General features: G+C 60.5%; 1 protein-coding gene across 1 annotated transcript in view; it reads left to right on the forward strand.

Annotated features, from left to right (window-relative positions):
- The window catches only part of Tekt5 (tektin 5), a 73550-nt gene that overhangs the window by 42326 nt on the left and 6729 nt on the right, over positions 1-24495 (forward strand). Inside the window, exon 9 of the mRNA XM_077106120.1 lies at positions 7319-7511. Coding sequence (XP_076962235.1) covers positions 7319-7511 — 193 coding nt within the window. The remainder of the gene's footprint in view (positions 1-7318; positions 7512-24495) is intronic.

The raw sequence follows: 24495 nt of genomic DNA on the forward strand, positions 1-24495 counted from the left end.
CCAGCCTCAGCAATATAGCGAGGCACTAAGCAACTCAGTGAGACCTGTCTCTAAATAGGATACAAAAAAGAGCCGGGGACGTGGCTCAGTGATTAGTGATTAACTGGGTTCAAGCCCCAGTACCAAAATGAATAAATAAATAAATAAATAAGATCGCACTTAACGTACCAGAATGTCTAGGGAGTGCATGGTGAGCAACAGCTGGGTTTTATCTGTGAGTTTTTACAGACCTTCTAAGGTGAGCGTCATTCCTTTTAGTCGAGAGGAAACGCTTTTCTTAAGCTCCTTATTTTGCAATAGATTTAGAATTTTAAGAAGACAAAGTGACAGAGATGGTCCAGGGTCCCTGTTCCCTAACTCGGTTCCCCTCGGGTTGACATCTGACAGTCATTTGTGATGGGCATCTGTCAGAACCAGGAAATCAACAGCACACGTTGCTACCTACTCAACCCCAGGGTTTATTTGGATTTCACCAGGTTACCCTCTCATGCCTTCTTCTTGTTCCAAGATCCGATTCTCCATCTGCTCCATCTTCTTGGGTCTGACGGTTGCCCAATCTTTCCTTGGTTTTTGAGACCGTGAGGATTTCACACATAACAGACAAGTACTCTGGGATTGTGGTTTGTCCGGTGTCTGTGGCCTCTCCGCCGTCAGTTACTCTTTCTCCTTCCCTGTGATCTACTTTAGAAGAGCGACCAGGTCCAGCCGGAGCCCAGGGGTGGGGTTCAGCTCTGCCTGCTTTAGAATCAGGAACATCCGCACATGTTATTCCAAGTCTTATGGAAGACAGCCATCTCCTTTGCCCCCTTTTAAGTATTTATCCCGCCATTTACGGCTGTCAGCATGGACTCATAGGTACACTGAGTGGTGGTCCAATGCCACATTATGCATTGCTCAAATTTGTTCAAGGGGAATCCTGGTTCTTTATATTGGGGGTTGGTATCTAGAAACCACGGTATGTGCTGGCTGTGCCTGTGGATGAGCAACTTTTTTAAGCCGGGTGCTGTGGTGCACGCCTGTCATCCCAGCAGCTGAGGAGGCTGAGGCAGGAGGATCCCGGGTTCAAAACTAGCCTCAGCAAAAGCAAGGCACTAAGCAACTTGGTGAGACCCTGTCTCTGAAATACAAAATACAAAATAGGGCTGGGGATGGGGCTCCGTGGTCGAGTGCCCCTGAGTTCAATCCCTGGTATACCCCCCTGCCTCCCCCAAAAATAAACGTTCTTTAAAAATAGATGCTTAGGAGGCATTGGATGAGCTTGGGAGAAGACCAAGGGGAGGCACTTGGGACGCCCCGAGATTTCAGTCCCCTCTGTCCCCTCCCTGCACACAGGGGAGTCCCACAAATGCTTTACTCAGTGAACAGAAAATGCCAAGGCAGGCAGTACTAACGCGCGGGATCCCTCCTGGATTGGCGAGTCGTTTCTGAGTTTTAGGAGACAAAGCCTTTGGCTGCCTCTGGGCAAGGGAAACGACCCCCAGCCCCATTTTCTCTTTCCAGCAGAGGACCTGGATGATGTGGGGCCCCGGTGGCTCTCAGAAGCTGCAGGCTGACCACCGCTTTGCAGGATGACTTCTCTGCTGCAGAAGCATTGGAGGCAGGAAATCTCAGCGACAACCCAGGACGGGCTTCCTGCCAGGCCCAGGAACACCCTGGGAGGCGAGGGTTTCCCAGCTCATCTGCTGTCCCTGGTGGCTGGGGAGCGATGCCGTCCAGCTGGCCCCGGGAGCACACCACGCCCCAGTGTTTCCGCGGCCTGACCCAGCCTGTGGCATTTTTCTGAAGACCAGGCCTGGTGCTAGAAATGAGGAGGCTTTGGAGGGAAAGAAAAGTGAGAAACCACAGGAAGGAGTCTGAGACTTGGGGACTGGTAAGACGGACAGGCCTGGACCAGGCTCAGTTTGTAGAACCCTTTTTTCAGAACATATCAGACTCTTGACAACATTCACATAATAAATTCTGCGTGTGTGTGTGTGTGTGTGTGTGTGTGTGTGTGTGTTTGACGTCTTAAAAACAGGATTAAAAAAAAATGGCTGCCTGTGCCCACAATCTCTTGTGCTGCTGACCTAGGAACCCACGGCCTTCCTGGGCCACAGTCCCCACCACTCCCTGTCGCCCCACACCGTCCTGCCTCACTCACAGATGTTGCTGTAGGCTCTCCAGGCAGCTGTCATTGTCACCCCTCCTTGTTCTGCTCCCTAAGGACCCTTTGAACTGCCTGGCCCCTTTGGAAAATCAAGGCTCAGAGGGTGGAGATGAGAAGGAACTTCAGTGTGCCACAAAGTCCAGTGCGGGCAGAGCTGGGGGTATCAGGACCCCTGTCCATGGGCTTCGCAGGACACCAGTGCCCGGGCTGGGCTGCCCACATTCAGGTGGTTACTGCCGAGCTGGACACAGGTGGTGGCTGCCCCCCAAGCTCCAGGGGAGTCAGTTCCGGGCATCTGGGGCGCCCGTGGGGTTCCCCAGGTGGCTCTCGGGGGCCACTGTCTCCTGGGTTCTGGGCTCAGAAGAGGCATCGCGTGAAACCCCCAGCGGGGCTCCAGCCTGCTCTGCCCGCGGTGTCTCCCGGCTCTGCTTGAACCCAGTCTGTGTCTGGAACCCTGTCCCCATCGAAGTCCCCTTTCCACCCTGAGGCGGCTTCACTAAACTCTAATGCACGCGGTACTGGTGAGCGGTCCGCTGCGGTCCGTGCCGACACAGGTGTGGCCTGTGGTGTCGGAGCCACAGTGGAGTTAGTGGACATGTCCGTCACCCGCCCCACACCAGACACCCCGATGGGCGTTGTCCGCATAGGTTAATTTGCAGCTTCTGGAAGTTTGAACAAATAAAACCGTATAGGAGTGCCCTTGTTTTTGACCTGCTTCCTGAAGCAGCCTGTTTGTTCTGAAATTCCCCCGACCCACAGGCCTCAAGGTGTAAGCCCAGGCCCCGACTGCCCCGAGCCCCCCACGATCTGCTCCCGTCTCCCTCCGTGGCCCAGCTCCTGCCCTCTCCCACTCTCTGTGCTCCAGCCCTACCCTCTTTCTCTCTGTCCCTCCACACACCCAGCTTATGTCTGCCCCAGGGCCTTTGTACCCGCCGTCTCCCTTTCTGGAAGGCTCTGGCTTGGCATTTAGTTCTCAGCTAAATATCACCTCCTGAGGGCAGCCCGGGCACTCTGCCTAGTGCATCTCACCTCCCACCCTCATGACAGTCCCATGGCCTTATTTTACACTCTTCCCAGAACTTCACCATCTGAAATCACGGTTATGCATTTACAATGCGCCTCCCCTCCCCTCTGCTGCAGGCGCTCCGCAACAGCGGGGGCTTTGTTCACATCTAGAGCAGCCTCTGCACCTTGCTGATGCTCGAAGAATCTGTTGAGTGAGTGAGTGAATAAATGGCACCGTGCAATACCATGGCGACCCCTGGCCGTGATGTCGAGGTGGAGACTGAAGACTAGCTGGGCACAGTGACCAAGGCCTGCGATCCCAGCTACCCGGGAGGCTGAGGCCGGAGGATCACAAGTTCAGAGTCAGCCTCAGCAACTTGGTGAGGCCCTAAGAAACTTAGTGAGACTCGGTCTCAAACTTTTAAAAAGTTCTGGGGATGTGGCTCAGTGGTTAAGGACCACAGGGTTCAGTCCCCAGTACCAAAAAGACCCCAAAAAACTCCAGTACAAACTTGGTCAGATAAAGAAGGCATTTCCCTCCGACCACAGAGCTGTAAAGGGGTCCAGGGTCTCTAGTGGCCTCCTGGTTCAGCCGAGCAGAGCTCTCAGCTCCACTGGAGAGGCAGTGTGACAGCCCTCGGGACGGAGTCCAGCCAGGGCAGTGTCCCTCCCGCTGTCCACAGCTGTGCTCTCAGAAGGCTCCGATCAGCCAGAAGCACCCAGAATGAGCCCCGCGGCCTGCAGCTGCTCCTCCCTGGACACCTGCCCCTCCGTCCTGGTTGTCAGCTGTAACACCCCCTCAGGCCCACAGAGGTCCCCCGCGTCAGAAGACTGACTCCACCACGGTGGCGCTGGGGCCCCCAACACGGGTTTGGTGCTTCTGGCCTTGGCTGCTCCTGAGGCTGCAGCCCCTCTCCCCACTTTGTAAAGAAAATTTTTAATTTTGGTCCTGGGGACTGAACCCAGGGGCCCTGAGCTACGTCCCCAGTCCTTTTCTTTTTCAAGACCTCTGTTTCATTTATTTATGTGAGGTGCTGAGAATCGAACCCAGTGCCCACACGAGGCAGGCAAGTGCGCTACCGCTCAGCCCCAGCCCCAGCCCCGCCCCAGTCCTTTCTGAGATAAGGTCTCACTAAGTTGCTGAGGCTGGCCTCAAACCTGTGGTCCTCCTGCCTCGGCCTCCCGAGCACCACCCCCCCTTCATCCTCCTCTTCTGTTCTTGGTCTCCCCCGCTGCGCTCCTTCAATCCCATCCACCCCTCCTGACTCCCAGAGCTCTCTCACATCTCAGATTCCTGCCGCGTCCTCAGCGTCTCCGGCTCGCCCGCCCCTCCCCAGGAGCCACTCGCTGGTCACTTCCTCCGACCTTGGAGCCCTCTACATCCCATTGCCTCCGTGGGCACGTCCTGGTGGCAGTGACCGCTGCTCACCACCATCTCCACAGGAGCCCACGCTCCTTGTCTCTCACCTGGGCGGCAGGTATGGTGGGGCAAAGAGGAGCCAGCCCCACCCGTGGCCCCTGGGGACAAGGGCCTACACATCCCATGAACTGACCCTGGGTGGCGGGGGCAGTCTGTGACCTTGGGGAAGGGGATCCTCTGTGAAGTCAGAGGCTGAGTCAGGAAGGTGGCTGAACTTGAGCTGCCTGACCTCGGGAAGCCTCGGCACCATCAGGACAGGGTCCTCGGGCCAGGAAGCACCAAGATCCACACGGTGTCTCGCTCTTCCCCGGCCACCGTTGGACTCCACGACACACGACTGAGTCGGTGCTGACTGGCACCCATGTTTCCCGATGACTCCCAAATCCCTGTGGAGAAGGGGGTCTCCCTGCTGCCAGTGTTTCGAGGGTGCTGGGTGCACGCCCTCATTAAGAGCCGACCTTCAGCTAGACCTGGGTTCTACCTTGGGTTCATACCCAGCTAGCTGGGTGGCCTTGGAAGAGCTGCTAGACCATTCTGAACCTCAGTTTCCTCACCCGACAGTGGGAGTCTTCAATACAGCTCCCAGGGACGCTATCTAGAGGGGCGTCCAGTAGCATTTGTAAAATAACGTCTGGCTTTATAGAGCATGTATGCTAGGCAACTTAAAAACTACCATCTCATTTTAACCACTGGTCAGCCCTGGAACATGAAAACAGAAATTAAGGCACAGACAGGTTAAGGAACCTGCCCATCATCACACAGTAAATAAACGAGACAGGATTTCAATCAGTTGAGTGATCTGAAGTGTTGACTGCAGCTTCCCCAATAAAAGGAAAGCATTGTTTAGGGGGACCTACGGGGCCAAGGGGACTGGGAAAGCCACTGGCCAAGGCTGTCTAAAGGAACAGAGGACACCGCAGTGCTGCTGAGCCGGGGGTGGACATGCTCCAGGGGAGACAGCGGGATAAGAGCTGGAGATCCGTGGAGATGACAGCTGGGATGCAGGAAGATGCTTCACTCACGCCGGTCATCCCTCCCCACCACGGAGAGGAACCTGAGGCCCAGACGCTGGTCACCTGCCCATGTCGACACAGCAGGGAGCTGGCCCTGGCCCTGGCTCATGCACTCACCACCCAGGTGGCTCCCACTGGCATTCCCACCGCCCCACCCGCTGCCCGCCACTCGGGCCACTGGGCACTGTGAGGAAGGCGGGGGCACTGTTCCATGTTGCCCAGAAATGCCAGTGCGTCACCGCCACACAAAGTCCTGGCTGTTTGCTCCTGGGCGCTCTCGACAAGTGTCCCCTCTCGCAGGCTGGGGGGGAGGGGGCAGGTTCAAAGCACACAATTAAAATTCCTGTGGGACCTGGAGTCCTCCCGGCCCCAGAAAGCATACAGAACATTCCTGGTCTGGTAGGGACCGGGCTGGGCGGGAGCCTCTTGCTGTGCATTCCCTGGTGCCTTCCCGGGTGCCATGTGACCCCAGACAGACGTGCTCAGGGCTGGAGTGCTCTGTGTCCCCTAGACAGCCGGCCACCCTCCTCCCCACCCAGCCCCGCTGCTTGGGATTCCTGGCGCTCCTCTGGGGCCAGGCTCGGGGGTGGTACCAGGGGAGCAGAGCCTGCATGGCTGGGTGGGGGAGGAGGGAGCCACAAGGCTCGGGTGATTCTGGGCTGGCAGCGTGTGTGTGTGTGTGTGTGTGTGTGTGTGTGTGTGTGTGTGTGTGCTGGGAGAGGGTGTCCCGCTGCCCACAGCTTGGCCCAGGCTGTTGGCATCAGAAGATGACAGTCCCCGGCTCGCTGGGTTGGGAGTGACAGAGAGCCGGCCTTTAGGGGTGGACTTTGACAGGTTGAGCGTGTGGCGTGTGAGAGGCACAGGGCACCAAATGTACAGTGCTGGCTCCCGGGTTCATGGTCCTGAGGGTCTGGGAGAGCGAGGGACAGCAACAGCTTAATGGGCTCAGGGTCCCCTTTGGGTGATGAAAATGGATTGGAGCCAGGTAGCGGCTGTGGACACAGGACGTTGTGGATGCCACTGAATGGCACCCTTTCAAAGGGTTAATTTTATGTTAAATGAATTTGACTTTCATTAGAGAAAAGAGGGAAGGTCAGCAGGTGCTGCCCACCCCCAACCCGTCCCCTACTGCTCTGAGTACTGTGTGTGTGACCGCTGAGGCAGGCACACTAGACACTGTATGTGTCCACATCGATTGAGTATCTGGAAAATGCCTTGCAGACTTATGTAATAAACCAGGACCCCCCCACACACAGGTGGAAGACCCTGTCCTGAGGGGCTGAGAGGACAGGGCCCACTGCACACCCAAGGGCCTCCCAGCAATTTGGGCCTGGATTGCCCGCCCGGGTCCTGGCTCTGCCAGAGCACCTCCCGAGGGTGCCTGGGCGTTTGTGTCCTGTGCAGGGAGCCCGGCCAGGGTTACAGGGGTAATGTCCGGGGTACGTAGGGGCCTGGGGACAGCACAGGGCTGGGGCTCCAGGGGCCCTGGTGCCCAGTGGCTGTTAGAGACCCAACACACACAGCGGCATCGGGGAGACCCAGTGGGCGCCTGCCAACCGAGGGGGGCAGCAGCCACGGGGCCAAGCCTGCCTCGGCGGACTCCTGACCCGGCCTCCTCACCAGGCCATGGGGCGGGGAAAGGGGAGAGTTCAGGGGGCACAGAGGGGACCAAAGGGGCGAGTGGCCCTGGAATAGAGGCCGGTGGGACACTCCTGCTGTCTCATAAATTCCTAGGAATTCCTGGACTCCTCGGTGTCCCCTGGACAGCCGGCCACCTCCTCCCCACCGAAGGCTCTGACTTTCCGCAGAAACGGCCCCGGGAGCATCTCCTTAGCTCCCAGGGCAGAGGTGGCACCCCCGCCCGCCCCTCTGTCGTCCCTGGTGCCGCGGTTCTGCGCAGAAGCTTCCAGTCGGATCCGCGGAGACGGTGACGCCGGGTGCAGGGGCGGCCGCGGTGACAGACGGAGAACTAGGACCCCGGCCTGGCCCCGCCCACCCGGCCCTGTATGCAGATGAGGCAGCCCTGGCCCCGCCCCCGCCACGCCCCCGCCACGCCCCGAGCTCCAGTCGGGCTCCTGGGCAGCGCCCACCGCCGCGGTCCCCCTCCCCCCCCCGCCTCTGCGGGAGTGGGCTCCTGCGGGCTGCCCCGCTCCCCACGAGCACCCAGGCTGTGCGGGGTGTGCAGGCTCAAGAGGGGCCGCATGCACGCCTCCCCCCAGCCCCCCCCCCGTTGGCATCTCGGCAGTGACCCCCGCTGCAGGAGAAGGTGGGCGGAAGACGTGTGGGGTCCTCACTCCCCGGAGGGGCCAGGAGCCCAGCGGGTCTTGGCAGTGGACCCGGAAACATCTCCTGGTCTGAAGAGGTGCTGAGAGGAACACAGTAGGTGGGAACCAAGCTGAGCTGCCCGGGCTCTCCTCCCACCCCCGCAGGAGCCGTGGCCCCGCAGGAGGGAGTTGGGAGAGAGGCTTGATCTGCCGGAACCTGGCACGGGCCCAGGGCTCAGAACGTGCCTGTACAGTCTTGGTAACCTTCTTGGGCAACTCCCACCCCCGCCTCCAGTGCTCTCTGGGAAGCACTGCCGTAATGCATATGAAGTAGAGGCCAGAGAGACTGTCACATGGCTGCGGTTTTACCTCTGAGCATTCTCCAGCCTCCCTTCCTGAGCTCCACTTTCCTACCACAGTGCCTTTGCATACACATCCCTCCCTTGTTCTCCCAGCTCACAGCCGGCACTTAGTTCCCAACATCTACAGTTTCCCAGGGAGAACTTGCCCTGTCCTGCTGGTGGGTCCCTCAGCTTCCTCTCCTTCCTTTCCAGCTCAGTTCTGTCCTCAGTTCCCCAAACTGCCTTGACGACACAGTCCTGAGGGGGCTGAGCCCCGTTCACCCCAGCAGCCATGAGGTGGCACCCTCTTTCCTTCTCCCCGCACCCCCACCTCCAGCACAGCCTCCCCCACATGGTAGGGCTCAACAGTTTTTACCAAATGCATGGAAGACTCTAGAATGAATGGTGCTGAGTTCACCTGGAGCACAGGTAGACCCGTCCCCAGTGGACACAAGACCAGCATTGGAGAGGAATCCCAGGATGGACAGACAGGGTCCCTGGGACTGCCGCTGAGAGGGGACTGATAAAACCTAAGCCGGGGTGTTACAGAGAGGACGTTTGGGAAGAGAGACTGTGTTGTGGACGCTGCTTAGAGGACAGAAGTGACACCCACTTCTTTCTCCCAATTCAGGAGGAGGTGGAAAAACTGTGACGGTGACGCGGACTGCGCTGGCCGGGAGTGATACCGTGACAGGCCATCTGGGCGCCTCTGGGATGCAGCCTGCCCTGCGTCCTTTACCTCTGCTCACCCAGCTCAGGGACTGGACCCTTCCCCTCCGGCCCAGGTCCCTGCCCTCGCCCCTTCCCGTCTCCCCTCATTCCTTCCTGGCGGGAGTCCGGGGTTCGCTCTCAGAGCAGCGCCCCTCTGCCCCTGAGGCCCTGAAGGCCCACCTGAAGGCCCACCTGAAGGCCCACCTGAAGGTCCACCTGAAGGTCCACCTGAAGGTCCACCTGAAGGCCCACCTGAAGGCCCACCTGAAGGCCCACCTGAAGGCCCACCTGAAGGTCCACCTGAAGGCCCACCTGAAGGTCCACCTGAAGGCCCACCTGAAGGCCCACCTGAAGGTCCACCTGAAGGCCCACCTGAAGGCCCACCTGAAGGTCCACCTGAAGGTCCACCTGAAGGCCCACCTGAAGGCCCACCTGAAGGTCCACCTGAAGGTCCACCTGAAGGTCCACCTGAAGGCCCACCTGAAGGTCCACCTGAAGGTCCACCTGAAGGCCCACCTGAAGGCCCACCTGAAGGCCCACCTGAAGGTCCACCTGAAGGTCCACCTGAAGGTCCACCTGAAGGCCCACCTGAAGGCCCACCTGAAGGTCCACCTGAAGGTCCACCTGAAGGCCCACCTGAAGGTCCACCTGAAGGTCCACCTGAAGGCCCACCTGAAGGCCCACCTGAAGGTCCACCTGAAGGTCCACCTGAAGGTCCACCTGAAGGCCCACCTGAAGGCCCACCTGAAGGTCCACCTGAAGGTCCACCTGAAGGCCCACCTGAAGGCCCACCTGAAGGTCCACCTGAAGGTCCACCTGAAGGTCCACCTGAAGGCCCACCTGAAGGCCCACCTGAAGGTCCACCTGAAGGCCCACCTGAAGGCCCACCTGAAGGCCCACCTGAAGGCCCACCTGAAGGTCCACCTGAAGGTCCACCTGAAGGTCCACCTGAAGGCCCACCTGAAGGCCCACCTGAAGGCCCACCTGAAGGTCCACCTGAAGGTCCACCTGAAGGCCCACCTGAAGGTCCACCTGAAGGCCCACCTGAAGGTCCACCTGAAGGTCCACCTGAAGGCCCACCTGAAGGTCCACCTGAAGGCCCACCTGAAGGCCCACCTGAAGGCCCACCTGAAGGTCCACCTGAAGGTCCACCTGAAGGTCCACCTGAAGGTCCCACCTGAAGGCCCACCTGAAGGCCCACCTGAAGGCCCACCTGAAGGCCCACCTGAAGGTCCACCTGAAGGTCCACCTGAAGGCCCACCTGAAGGCCCACCTGAAGGCCCACCTGAAGGTCCACCTGAAGGTCCACCTGAAGGTCCACCTGAAGGCCCACCTGAAGGTCCACCTGAAGGCCCACCTGAAGGCCCACCTGAAGGCCCACCTGAAGGTCCACCTGAAGGCCCACCTGAAGGTCCACCTGAAGGTCCACCTGAAGGCCCACCTGAAGGCCCACCTGAAGGTCCACCTGAAGGTCCACCTGAAGGCCCACCTGAAGGCCCACCTGAAGGTCCACCTGAAGGCCCACCTGAAGGTCCACCTGAAGGTCCACCTGAAGGCCCACCTGAAGGCCCACCTGAAGGCCCACCTGAAGGTCCACCTGAAGGCCCACCTGAAGGTCCACCTGAAGGTCCACCTGAAGGCCCACCTGAAGGCCCACCTGAAGGTCCACCTGAAGGCCCACCTGAAGGCCCACCTGAAGGTCCACCTGAAGGCCCACCTGAAGGTCCACCTGAAGGTCCACCTGAAGGCCCACCTGAAGGCCCACCTGAAGGTCCACCTGAAGGCCCACCTGAAGGTCCACCTGAAGGCCCACCTGAAGGCCCACCTGAAGGTCCACCTGAAGGTCCACCTGAAGGCCCACCTGAAGGCCCACCTGAAGGTCCACCTGAAGGTCCACCTGAAGGTCCACCTGAAGGCCCACCTGAAGGCCCACCTGAAGGTCCACCTGAAGGCCCACCTGAAGGCCCACCTGAAGGTCCACCTGAAGGTCCACCTGAAGGCCCACCTGAAGGTCCACCTGAAGGCCCACCTGAAGGCCCACCTGAAGGTCCACCTGAAGGTCCACCTGAAGGTCCACCTGAAGGTCCACCTGAAGGCCCACCTGAAGGCCCACCTGAAGGCCCACCTGAAGGCCCACCTGAAGGTCCACCTGAAGGTCCACCTGAAGGTCCACCTGAAGGCCCACCTGAAGGTCCACCTGAAGGCCCACCTGAAGGTCCACCTGAAGGTCCACCTGAAGGTCCACCTGAATGCCCACCTGAAGGCCCACCTGAAGGTCCACCTGAAGGCCCACCTGAAGGCCCACCTGAAGGCCCACCTGAAGGTCCACCTGAAGGTCCACCTGAAGGTCCACCTGAAGGTCCACCTGAAGGTCCCACCTGAAGGCCCACCTGAAGGCCCACCTGAAGGCCCACCTGAAGGCCCACCTGAAGGTCCACCTGAAGGCCCACCTGAAGGCCCACCTGAAGGTCCACCTGAAGGTCCACCTGAAGGCCCACCTGAAGGCCCACCTGAAGGCCCACCTGAAGGTCCACCTGAAGGCCCACCTGAAGGCCCACCTGAAGGCCCACCTGAAGGCCCACCTGAAGGTCCACCTGAAGGCCCACCTGAAGGCCCACCTGAAGGCCCACCTGAAGGTCCACCTGAAGGCCCACCTGAAGGTCCACCTGAAGGCCCACCTGAAGGCCCACCTGAAGGCCCACCTGAAGGTCCACCTGAAGGCCCACCTGAAGGCCCACCTGAAGGCCCACCTGAAGGCCCACCTGAAGGTCCACCTGAAGGCCCACCTGAAGGTCCACCTGAAGGTCCACCTGAAGGCCCACCTGAAGGTCCACCTGAAGGTCCACCTGAAGGCCCACCTGAAGGCCCACCTGAAGGTCCACCTGAAGGTCCACCTGAAGGTCCACCTGAAGGTCCACCTGAAGGCCCACCTGAAGGTCCACCTGAAGGCCCACCTGAAGGCCCACCTGAAGGCCCACCTGAAGGCCCACCTGAAGGTCCACCTGAAGGCCCACCTGAAGGCCCACCTGAAGGCCCACCTGAAGGCCCACCTGAAGGCCCACCTGAAGGTCCACCTGAAGGCCCACCTGAAGGCCCACCTGAAGGTCCACCTGAAGGCCCACCTGAAGGCCCACCTGAAGGCCCACCTGAAGGCCCACCTGAAGGCCCACCTGAAGGTCCACCTGAAGGCCCACCTGAAGGCCCACCTGAAGGCCCACCTGAAGGCCCACCTGAAGGCCCACCTGAAGGCCCACCTGAAGGTCCACCTGAAGGTCCACCTGAAGGTCCACCTGAAGGCCCACCTGAAGGCCCACCTGAAGGCCCACCTGAAGGCCCACCTGAAGGTCCACCTGAAGGCCCACCTGAAGGTCCACCTGAAGGTCCACCTGAAGGCCCACCTGAAGGCCCACCTGAAGGTCCACCTGAAGGCCCACCTGAAGGCCCACCTGAAGGCCCACCTGAAGGTCCACCTGAAGGTCCACCTGAAGGCCCACCTGAAGGCCCACCTGAAGGTCCACCTGAAGGCCCACCTGAAGGCCCACCTGAAGGCCCACCTGAAGGCCCACCTGAAGGCCCACCTGAAGGTCCACCTGAAGGTCCACCTGAAGGCCCACCTGAAGGCCCACCTGAAGGTCCACCTGAAGGCCCACCTGAAGGCCCACCTGAAGGCCCACCTGAAGGTCCACCTGAAGGTCCACCTGAAGGCCCACCTGAAGGCCCACCTGAAGGTCCACCTGAAGGCCCACCTGAAGGCCCACCTGAAGGCCCACCTGAAGGTCCACCTGAAGGTCCACCTGAAGGCCCACCTGAAGGCCCACCTGAAGGTCCACCTGAAGGTCCACCTGAAGGTCCACCTGAAGGTCCACCTGAAGGCCCACCTGAAGGCCCACCTGAAGGTCCACCTGAAGGCCCACCTGAAGGTCCACCTGAAGGTCCACCTGAAGGCCCACCTGAAGGTCCACCTGAAGGCCCACCTGAAGGCCCACCTGAAGGCCCACCTGAAGGCCCACCTGAAGGCCCACCTGAAGGTCCACCTGAAGGCCCACCTGAAGGCCCACCTGAAGGCCCACCTGAAGGTCCACCTGAAGGTCCACCTGAAGGTCCACCTGAAGGCCCACCTGAAGGCCCACCTGAAGGCCCACCTGAAGGCCCACCTGAAGGTCCACCTGAAGGCCCACCTGAAGGTCCACCTGAAGGTCCACCTGAAGGTCCACCGCACTTGCTTTTGCACTTCTTGACTTTGGGTTCTGAAATGCGTGGCCACTACCCTGGAGGGCCGGCCTTGTGTGGCAGCGGGGGACTCCTCTGATGCAAGAGGGACTGGCCAGGGAAGGAAGTTGGTCATGTGCAGGAGACCCCGAACCCTCCTCCCTCCTGGCTTCACGTGGCACCCAGGAGTCCCCCGCATTTCAGGATCTTGGACTTGGCAGGGAGGATGCCCGTGCGGATCCTTCCGAGGGGGCAGGGCATGGACAGAGCCGGTGGGGTGGGCAGGCTTTCCCAGCGTCCTGCCAGGCTGAGATGGACAGTATCCTTGAGATCAAAAAAACCAACCGCGCCACCCAGGCCTGCAAGCCGCCCCGTCCCTCTCTGGAGGGCAGCAGCGGGGGTTTGCAGAAGGGGAGGGGAGGTGGGCCCCACTCCCAGGGGTTTCTGCCCGGCCCCACCCCCGGGGACAGCGCCACATCTCAGGGCTGGTGGCTGCCCCCGGACACTGAGGGCTTGTTTGCCCGGCGCCCACGCTGGCTTGCTGGGAATCACCCGCGCTGGGCACCCTGGGGCTGCCGCTCAGCAGTGCCCGTGCCAATCGCCTGGGAGACTGCCCAGAAGGGCGAGTGCCTCTGGGTGGTGACCTCTGGGACAGGGTGGTGGGGAGGGGGAGCCGGGGTGAGTCGGAACCCCTGGACTGGGCCAGTGCTGACAAACAGAGCACCCGAGGTAAGGAGGGCTGAGTGTGCCCGCCCCACCCGGGACAGCAGCGCTGGCCAAGTGGGCGACTTAGGGGGAGGTGGGGGAGGGCGGGCAGGTCCAGACGCGTCCCTGCGTGGGTTCCCTGGGACAGGCCCCTGAGCCCAGGAATCCTCAGCCACTGCTGAGCGTGGTTCCCAGAGGCTTCTGTCCCCTCCAAACCTGGCTCCAGGCTCAGGTGGGCCTGGTGCAGAGACCCGGAAGTCCTGGCCCCAGAATTTCAAAAGAAAGCAGGCAGTGGGCCTGCACAGTGGTTTGCAGGAGCCCTTCTTTGGCAGGGGACACGTGTCCAGAGTCTCCAGTCCCTGCCCCTCCCCCTGGAGATGTCGCTGCGGCCCACCTCACCCACCCGTGGGGACTTCCCAGGGACATTGCTGCTATTATTATTTCTGGAATCCTCGCAGTGACTTTCGAGATGGGGACCGTCCTCAGCCCCTTGGACAGGGAGCCTGAGAAGGCACGGGGTGACACCCGCAGGGCGGAGCCAGCGGAGGAGCTGTTTCCCAACAGAGCGCAGCTCCCCAGGGAGACCTATTCCCACCAGGGCCCACGATAGGACGGGGCTGTGACCTCATCTGGGACTCCTCCCTACATGGTCCCAAGGCCCAGAGTGGCGGGGAGGGGCTGGCATTGCCCGACTGGTGGCGTGAGGTGACAGGGGCGGGGGCACAGCCATCCACTGTCCAAGTGCTGGCCTCTGAGGGCCGCCCGGCCTGCACTGCAGAATCTCTGGATTCCCAGGCTGTTCCCCGGTGGCCAGGGCTCCTTGGCAGGAGGCCAGAGTGGCCTTCTAGGGACCTTCCTCTCACGGAGGGGAAGAAGCAGCCGCGTTCTGTTTGCAATGGCATCTGTGCCCGGCTGGCCTCCTCCTCCTCCCTGCCCTCCCGGGTTTCTCCCCACTTTGACAAGAAGCAGCAGCCTGGGCAAGGGGCCTGGGGCAGGAGTGGACGGGACTGGACTCCTCAGCTTTCTCAGCTGAGTTTTCAGGAAGACACGATGCCAGCTGATCTTGGAGGGGGGACAGGCTAAGCAGAGGGGACCTGGGACTCCCAGCGGTTGGCAGAGAGTGGCTGAGAGCACCCGCGGGGAGACTCATTCTGACGGGAATTCTCCCTTCTATGGGCAGCTTCCCACTCTCCCTGTCCATAGAGAGACCAGTGGGGCAGCAGACTCCACTCCCTGGCTGGCCACTGTTGGTTGAAGGTGTCCAATGGCGGCGGCCCTGGGTCTTGGCTGAAGGATTAGGGAAGAAGACACCTCTTTCTGCTGAGCTGGTTGAGTGAATCCATACAAACGGGAGCTGCTGGTGGCCAACTTCCCTGGAGACAGAAAGCAGCGCTTAAACCCGATTTTCAAAATGGCACTTGAAGTTAGTGAAGGGGAATGAATCATTCAAGCACCGAGACCATCGGCTACACATCTGGAGGAATGTCAAGTCAGATCCCTTCTCATATCACAAAGAAACAAATTCTTGTTAAAGGAAAGAAATAAGTGTTCAAAGCTAAATGCAGGGAGGTGAAACGCAAGACAATATTATTTTCACAAATCTGAGCATGGCCCCAACTTTCCTTAGCAGCCACAGAATTCAGAAGCCACCAAAGGAACATATTTGCAGACTGACTGTACAGAAACAGAAAACCGTGTAGCCAACGACACCACAGGAAATCAGGAAAGAAAATATTTGCAATTTTCGTAAGGGACAGAGGGAAATACTTTTGATGACAAAGGGGTCTTTCACCATCAGTCAGATAAAAGGAAAAGCCACTCAGGCCCCACCTGGGCCAAAGACATGTCCAAGCGAATCACAGGGATCACCCCGAGAGATGCTGATCCAAAGAAGCACCTGAGGAAAGATGTGAGATAAAGTCTGCCGATGCAGGTGCTATGCCCTTAGCCTCCGGGACTGTGAGCTGTGATTCTTCACCACGTTGCCCACCTTGAGTGCTTCAGTGTAGCAGCAGGAAGTTGTCTAATACAGGGGGACTGCAGAGCGAGGATGGGACCTGGCCTGCCTCCCTTCTGGGTCCTTGTGGCTAGACCAGCTCGAGGGTCACCCCCAGGGGCCCTCATCTCTCCTGCCCCTAGATAGTGGCCAGGGTCCCCTTTGTCTCTACTCCACCCCAGATCCAGGGCATCTCAAGGGAAGCTCTTGGTTGCCTGAGCATGGGCCGGGGGAGGGCGGGGGGGGTCCTTAGAGGAAGAAGCTCTGCAAACACAGGTGTGAAGTCACAGCAGCTGTTTTTCCCGCCCCAGTGGCCAGACGGCTTCCTCCTCAAAACTGTGGTTCCTCAAGGCCAGACCCCGGCACCCAGGCACCCGACGAGTGGTTAATCATTGAACCTGACAACCGCAGGACGGGGAGCCGGGGCGGGGCGGGGGGTGCTGGGGCTTTCCTCCTTCATGAGCAGACCTGGCAGGTCCTTCCTCCTCTCCGGCCCCGTTTCCTCATTCTCCAACTAGGGCGGACACAGGGGCCTTCCCAGTTCTGAACGCAAGGTCCTTTCAGCTCGCCACGCCAGCTCCGCAGCCCCTGACCGTGGCACCCTCCGTGGTCCTTCCTTCCTGTCTTTCCCAGCGGGTGGAGGTGACAGTGCCCCTGTCCAGGGCTGCCAGGTTCCACAGGCTTTGGGCTTCTTCCATCTTGGAATTCCAAGGTCCTTGCATCATTCGCTAGGGATGAGGATCCCCAGACTGAGCGGCTTAGGCATCAGAAATTCAGCTCCATAGTTGTGGAGGTTGGGAGTCCAAGGCCTTCTGCGGCCTCCCTCCTGGGCCTGTGGATGCCAGCTTCTCCCTGTGTCTTCGCATGTTGTCGCTCTGTGTGTGCCTGGCCCTAGTGTCCTCTGCTCCTGAGGCCACCATCGCGCTGGACGGAGCTCACACTGATGGCCCTGTTTTGACCACTTACTCTCCAAGACCCCAGCTCCTAGTGCACTCGGGTTGTGAGGTTCTGGGGGTTGGAGCTCCAACACATGGACATGAGGGGGCACAGCTCATAACACCCTCAGAGGGGAGAGGCTTCCCCGACCCTGCACCCTCATGGGGCTGGGCAGCCTCAACAGAGAACTTCAGATGATTTTTGTTGGAAATGAAAGTCGGGAGGGCACCAGAGGTGGGGAAGGTGCTGTAAGGAGGACGGCAGGTCACGGGGGTCAGGCAAGAGGTTGTCCAGCAGGTCCAAGCTGGTCAGCAGGACAGAGTGTGTCTTGTGAAGGGGGCTCCAGGCAGCGTCCAGTTCAAAGCTGGGGAGAGGAGGGGCAGTCAGCAGGGGCAGGAGGAGCTCAGACTTCACCCGAGAGCCTGGGCAGTCAGGGACGGATGTCACGCAAGGGGGTGGGGCTCTGTGAGCCCTGTGGGTCTGTACGGGTGGTGGGACAGCCAGGAGCTGAGCTGTCACCCAGCTTGCTCTGGGTTTCCCATTCCCCGCAGAGCCTCGAACTCATGATCTCAGGCGCAGCCCAGTCTTCCCGTTCCTCTGGGCAGCTGGCGGCCTCCTCTCCCGTATTGTTCAGTGGGACCCTGAACTGTCCTGCCTCCAACCCCTAGTCTTGAACAATTGCTTTCCGAATATGGTTCTGAGCAGTTTGGGGAAGGCCGCTTCCTGACCAACCAAAGCAAGGACCGTGTGGGCATCATGGGGCTCCCACTGGCGGGCGGCCTGTGCCAAGCAGAGGGTCTCCTCCGGCTGAGCCTGCAGAGGGTCGGGGAGGACCCAGGGTGCAGCAGGAGGCCACGGGACACTCAAAGGGGGCTACGTGGAGGGCACTTGTGACTCAGAATGCTTCAAGCTGCTTTGGCTAATAACAACAACAACAGGACAACGTTCACTGAGCTCCTACAGAATTAGTCCACGTCCCCTTCCCGGCAGGCCCAGGCGATAGGAGTTATTCTCTGCTCTATTTTACAGGAAACGAGGGTCTAAGTCACTTGCCCAAGGTCATGGATGAATGGCTTGAATAAGGAAAGGGAGCGTTTTGCTGAGTAGAAGAGAGGAAATCTTCCTATGGCTTGGAGATGGTTTCATTGTCAGATTCTGGTCGATTGCTTCATAAAAACAAGAGAGTACAAACTGGCACCTCCACTCTTTCTTCACAAACTTTTGAAAATTAAGAATTAGATGCCAAAGATGATTTTTCCATGGCACACGCCTGTAATTCCAGCAGCTCAGGAGGCTGAGGCAGGAGGATCCCAAATTCAAAGCCAGCCTCAGCAATGGCAAGGCGCTAAGCAAATCAGTGAGACCCTGTCTCTAAATAAAATGCAAAATAGGGCTGGGGATGTGGCTCAGTGGTCGAGTGCCCCTGAGTTCAACGCCCCCCCCTCCCCCGCCAAAAAAACCCCCAAACAAACGCAGCTTCCTAGGCTCATTTCACAGAGGTTCCCATTCGGGGTCTTCCCTGAGGCCCAGCACCTGGGTTCCTCCAGTGCTCTCTCACCCCAGGGTTTCTCTCCTGGTGACCTGGGACCACACTTTGGGAAACACCGCCTCATCCCGGGTCACTGAGAGTGGCTCTGAGTTGCTCTCGCACGTAACACGGGACCACGTCCAAGGAGGCTGAGTCTTGTCCTTGGTCCTGTGGTCTGTCCCCGACTCACTGGATTCAGACGTCTCCAGTGCTGAGCTGGGGCACGTTGCTCCGTATCTGGGTTTCTGGGCCTGGGAGCTGGAGGACTGCCTAGCCCCTCCCTAGGGCGGGGAAGGGACAGAACCTGTTTCCCTGCTGGTCGCACAGGTGTGGATGAAACAGACCTCAGGGTGGGACAGGCTTTAGAGGGAATAGCCTTGGGTCACCCAGGATCCCAGCTGGCCCGCCCACCTCAGCCCTCCACCACCCCACCCCACAGGGCGGGTTGGTGATGGAGAACAGAGGCTTGCAGACAAGCACTGGGCTTCCCAGCCGGCGACTCGGCAGCTACACGGACAGCAAGCAAGGGGACGCGCCCTTCACGGTCGGACCAAGACGGCCTCTGTAAGGAGGGGTCCTACTGGACCTGGAAAGAGGGGCCCTCCTGGATCCAGGCTCACCGAGGACCAGAGCTGCCGGAACCTGTTCCCATACTCAGAGTCCTGACCAATGCTGGGCCGCAGAGGAAGGCCCTGGGCGACTTCCTGGGATACGGGCACCCAGGGAGGTGCTCAGCCGCCCATCACAGGAGAGCAAGAGTGGGCCGTCCAAAGTGGGAGACGTCCCTCCCCTCACCAGGCCCACGGGGCCACCCAGCACCAGCCCCGTGGCTGATTGTAACTTAGATGTGCTCTAAAGGCATAGGTTCCGGAAGAGAAGGATGTGAAGGGGTTCATGGCATGTTTTGGGCTGATTGCTACCGTGGTGGTATCTTGGGATAGGGTGGGTTAAAGAAGACAGTATCAAAATCAGTCTCACCTGTTTATCTCTGTAATGTTCCTACTAGGGCCACCGAGTGTGTGGCTGGCCTTTCTTTCTGGGAGACACCATGCCCTTCTCCCTTTCCAGACTGCCCCTGAGATCCGAGGGCACTATGTCCCAACCGTGACGCTCCACCCGGGCAGCTGCACCCTGGGGAGGGGACTCGCTCCATTTGCTTCCTGAGCCCGAGTCAGAAAAAGAAAGAGAAGGAAAAGAAAGGTATCCCCAGCCGCGCCCCCGCGCCCCAGCCCCCCTCGGCTGCTCATGACCATGGCAACAAGACGGGAACTGTCTTCGCCTCTAGGGCTGCTGTGACAAGTGGCACTTGGTGACACTGTTCCACCCAGTATGGGGACCTACCTGAGGACAGCAAAGAAGGTCCTCTTCCATGTGACCTGTGACTAACAGGAAATGAAAAGAGGCACCTCAAGGGCATGGCCACTGGACACGGTTTGTGCCAACGCTCCCGGTGCCCGGCAGCTCACTCCCAGGATGCCTGGAGGCCAGCGCTGCCCCTGCCCATGAACAGGAAGCCAGGAGGCTAAAGGGACAGTGCCTTAGCTCTGGGGCTGCCAGGCAGTGGGATCTAAGACCACTCCCCACGAGACCCCCCATGGCTGAGCTTGCTGCCCAGGGACATGGGAGCCACATGAAAGGGCTGGCTGAGTCACCCACTGTCAGGGACCTCCTGGATCAGAACCCCCCACAGGGACAGGGACTGCTCCCAGCGGCAGGAGCCCGGCCACCAAGGCACCTCCTGCAGCACGTCCTCCATCAGACCCCGGGCGCAGGCCGAGGGAGCCCTTGCCCCAGTGGGTCAGACGTGCGGGTTTTATCTGGGAGGTGAGCTGACCCAGACTGACCCGGGACCCGTGTGCCCCAGGGCCTTGGGCTTCTTAGGGAGAGGAAGGGGAGACGCCAAGTGCTCTGGGACCACAGTCTCCACACCAGGGCTGGACACCCCAGATGCCAGAGAGGTGCTCAGAGAGCTGGCTTCGACCTGAGCCCCGCGAGCCTGAGGGAGACGTGGTCTCGCAAGGACCCTAGAGGACAGTCTGTCTTCGCGAATCCATCAAGGGTCTCAGCTGCAAATGACAGAGTCCACGCTGGCTGGTTTAAACTGAAGGAATTTTCTTGGATTCAGGGCAAGGAGACAGAAAGGTGACCACCAAGCACCCCGTGGGGGGATGTTTAGCAAACGTGCAACATCAGTGTCCCCACAGATCCAGTTGTCTCTACCGCCAGGTTCACCAGAAGACAAGAGGGTGCTGGAGGGAATGGCCTCCTTCTCACGGAAGCCTCACAGGCGACGTCCGGTTCGCGATCAGCGGGGGCTGGGAAACGGAGCTGACCTCTACATTCATAGGTCACTCAATGGTCAAGAGGGGAAAGCTCTAGAAGTGGCGGGTGGCCACAAATAGGAGAAATGCCCCCACCACTCCACTGATGAGAAAACAGACACACAGAGAGGCTGAGGAACTTTCCCAAGGCCGCTCAGCGGAAATGGTGGGGCTTACTTGGACCAAGCCAAGTCACCTAGATATGGAGCTGAGGTCCCCGTGGAAAGCAGGGTGTGTCCAGGTGGAGCCTGAGGCGGGTGGGAGAGGTCCTGTCAGGTGGAGAGCGTGTGACCAGAGGCCCAGAACGAGAGGTAGGTCCTTGGAGGATGAGGAGGGCGGGGCGTGAGGCCAGCAGGGGGAGCCAGCCCCTGCAGCTGCAGTAGATGCTGGCACCCACTGGCCGGTCCACTGTCCAGGACGTGCCTGGTTGGGGTCCCCAGTGCAGCAGGCACTGAAGGGGGCCGGCGGCTCTGTGGGTGGCCTGCTCCCAGCTCCCAGCCTCGTGCCCCCACCGGACCCGGCAGACCTCTGGGAAGTGGACGTCCTTGGTGCGGCTGACACTGAGGGTAAACAGGGACAGTCCAGACCCGGCGGGATCAGAGCCCTGCAGACCCGGGCTTCAGGCTCCGCGCTGGGGAAGGCGGGCAGCAGGCTGGGGTGCTGCCCAGCCCAGCTGTGGACACAGGAGTTCTTACAAGATTCTCTGAGTGCCTGCTGTGGGCACGTGGGGGCCCAGGCACTCCTGACCCGCACCCCCACAGACCGAGTGGCCCCGCCCAGGGGAAGCTGTGCAGTTTCACCCCCTCCCCTCTCCCTGCTCCACCAGGACGGGAGGGGCAGGGTGGGGCCATCTGAGCGGCTAACTCCCTGAGTGCTGGGCAGGGACAGTATCGCCACCCCACCCCTGGATGCCTGGGGGACCGAAGCCAGCTGTCCCCAGGCTGGGCCCAGAGACTTGAGGCCCTCCAACAGCACTCTGGGTCCCGAGTGGCGTTCCTCCGAGGCTGGAATCCACACGGGGAAGGTACAAGGCAAACATCTCAAGAAAGGTTTAGTGACACTAGGCCCAAGTGGCATTGTGGTGACAGGGGTGGAGTTGGCAAAGCTGCTCCTGACCCAGGGAAGCTTCTCTAGAACGGGGAGGGCCCAGGGCACAGGTACAGGGCAGGAAGGACACACCTCGGCCAAGTGGCCTCAGGTGGCCTTGGGCCAGAGGAGCTTCCCGCTCCTGGCTCCCAGGCCCCTGTCAGGGGACACGGATGACCTCAGGCTATTGTACTGGTGGCCTCCAGTGCTCCACCGTGTGGCCTCTGGGCAGGGTCTGGGCCCTTAAGGCAGCCAGCATTGGGTGCTGGTATCCAGAGGGTGCCCCAGAGTGCCCTCCAGCTGTGGGTACAAGACTCTGGGTCACCAACTGAGCGCGGCCTCCAGAGGAAGGGTTAGAACCCGCGTGGCCATTGGCCTCTGCTGGGACCTGCAGACCCAGGTGTTCACTGCTGCTGGGGAGTGCTGGTCATGGGGAGCAGTAAGCAAAACAGCCAGACGCTCCCCACCCCGATGGCTGCGGGAGCCCGGAGCTGGGAGGCTGCAGGGCCAGTGGGGAGGACGCCCTGAGACCTGGCCTCCTGCCCTTTAGCGCTATCTTTGGTTTTTGCTTTTATTTTGGTCCTGGGGATTGAGCCCTGGGCGCTTGACCACCAGCCACCCCCCCAGGCCTTTTTGGTCTGGGGCCGAGTCTCACCAGGGAACTGCTCAGCTGCGGAGGCTGCCTGAGTCTGCAATCTCTCTGCCTCCGCTGCCGATGGCTGGGGTTCCCGCGGGCATGTGCCACCATGCCCGGCTATCTTTGTCTCTCTGAGCTCAGACCTCCTGAGGCACAGGGTGACCTGCCAGAGCTGGGGGACGGGGAGTGGGTCCTGCTGAAGTCTGGTGGTCCCAGGCGTCCCCGGTGGACCTGGGGAGCCTGGGGGTGCGGGGGGGCTGCCCCAGGAGGCAGCTCGCTGGGGCTCGAGGCCGGCAGCCTCTGTTCTCCCTGGGGCCTCGCGGCAGTGACTCCCTTCCAGACCTGCAGGTTCGGCCCAGGTGCTGTCCTGGGCTCCAGACTGATGTGGCAGCGGAGGGGAGGAAGCAGGGAACTTGGGAGTGACGGAGGCAGATGGCGGAGGCCGGAGCACTGTGGGAAATACAGCAGGTTGCAGCCTGCGGAGCCATGGGGCAGCGGAGCCACTGCAGGCGGGGCAGGGAGCGTCTCTGGGGGCTTTGAACAAGGGGGTGGGTGGGCACAGTGCCCCTTGGAGAAGCCTCTCTGGTCCTTAGCCTGCACTCCTCTCCTGGCCAGTGCTCTCGGGTCTTGAGGTCAGGACTCTGCAGCTCTCCTGTCTGGAGCAGGTGGGGGGCACCGTGTCCCCACAAACTCAGCACAAAACGCCTGCTCATCAGCCCCCAGGCCGCAGGCCAGAAGTCCAGGCAGGGTGACCTCAGATCTCTGCTTGGTCTCACCAGGCTCATCACGACGTCACTGGGCTGGCCTCTTCCCCCGGGGCTCTGGGGAGAAGCTGTTCCCAAGTTCAGACTGTCGGCAGAGCCCCGTTACTGTCCCTGTTGGTCTGAGGACCCGTTTCCTGGCTGGCTGCCGGGGGCGTCTCTGTTCCTGGAATTCTCCTGATGCCTTCTCCAGGGCCCCTTCCGCCTCCGAGGCCACCAGGGAGGGTCCTGCTCTCTCTGCCGCTCTCTCTTGCAACGGGGTCCTACCATGTGCCCAGGCTGGCCTTGAACTCCTGGGTCCTGCCTGTCTCTCAAATCGCAGTGACTCCAGTGTGAGTGGTCCCCGACTTCTCCTTCTGCCACCAGCCAGCAAAGACCCTCTGCTCTAAAAACAAGTCTTTATTTTTAAAAATTGCCGTATAAACTGTATGTATGCATCCCGTTCCCCTGAGGGGCAGGCGGTGGAGTCCAGCTAATCAGCCTCGGGTGGTTTGTTTCTGTGGCCAGGAGGCCCCCGGCCCTGCGCTCCCCACGGCCCTCTGCGTGGTCAGGGCTGCTCCATGGGGTCATCCTGCACAACGCATCTCTTGAGGGCCTGCCTCCTGACTGCCAAGCTATGTCCTGTGACCCTCGGCTCCCACTGGCCTCCCCTCTGGGCACCCTGGGCTCTGGCCCCTTCACTCCCCTACTTCCAACCTGGGGCGCGATTAGATCCACCCCCTTTCAGTGAACTCACCGTCCACCCGTCCACTGGCCCATCATTTTTGCCGAGGGAGGCGCCAGTTGCTGGAGTGACAGGCCTCAGGTCCCACCCTGCTGGGGGGGGGGATGGCACAGGTGAGTCGCGGGGTGGTTCTTACCATCCTGCCCGCCGCAGGCCGCTGTCCCCCAGACGTGCACGGCGACTTCACTGACCCTCCGTTCCAGAGCCGAGCTGCTTGGGGTTCTGGGTCTTGGCTTGGGCTCTGCCTTGCCCACTAGCTGGCCACAGGACCCTGGACAAGTTGCCACCTTTCCCTGGGCCTCAGGTTCCCACTTGTGCACCTGGGGGTGGGGCTTCGAGGGCGGCTCGACCTTGACTGCCCTTGAGAATCACCTGGGGCCGCTTCTAAGACTACCAGGCCCCACCCCAGTGGCCCAGGCTTCGCGGTCCAGGGCAGGCCCAGACAGGGTTACCACCGTCTCCCCAGGTGACAGGGCCACCGCGGGAGCCAAGCCCAGGGCTGGAGCCTCCGTGAGGGTCCTGGTCACTGCAGCTCTCAAAAGATCCCAGGTGGATTGCGGTTCCCTGCTCCCTGTCACAGGGCGGGCCGCGAAAAGAAAACGCCAGGTGAAGGAGCAGAGGGACAGGGAGGGTGGAAGGTTCCGGGTCAGCCCCAAGACCTTCCTGGGCCCTTCCCGGGAGTCCCAAAGGGT

The sequence above is a fragment of the Callospermophilus lateralis genome, chromosome 19, assembly GCF_048772815.1.
Source record: "Callospermophilus lateralis isolate mCalLat2 chromosome 19, mCalLat2.hap1, whole genome shotgun sequence".
NCBI classification, from domain to species: domain Eukaryota; kingdom Metazoa; phylum Chordata; class Mammalia; order Rodentia; family Sciuridae; genus Callospermophilus; species Callospermophilus lateralis.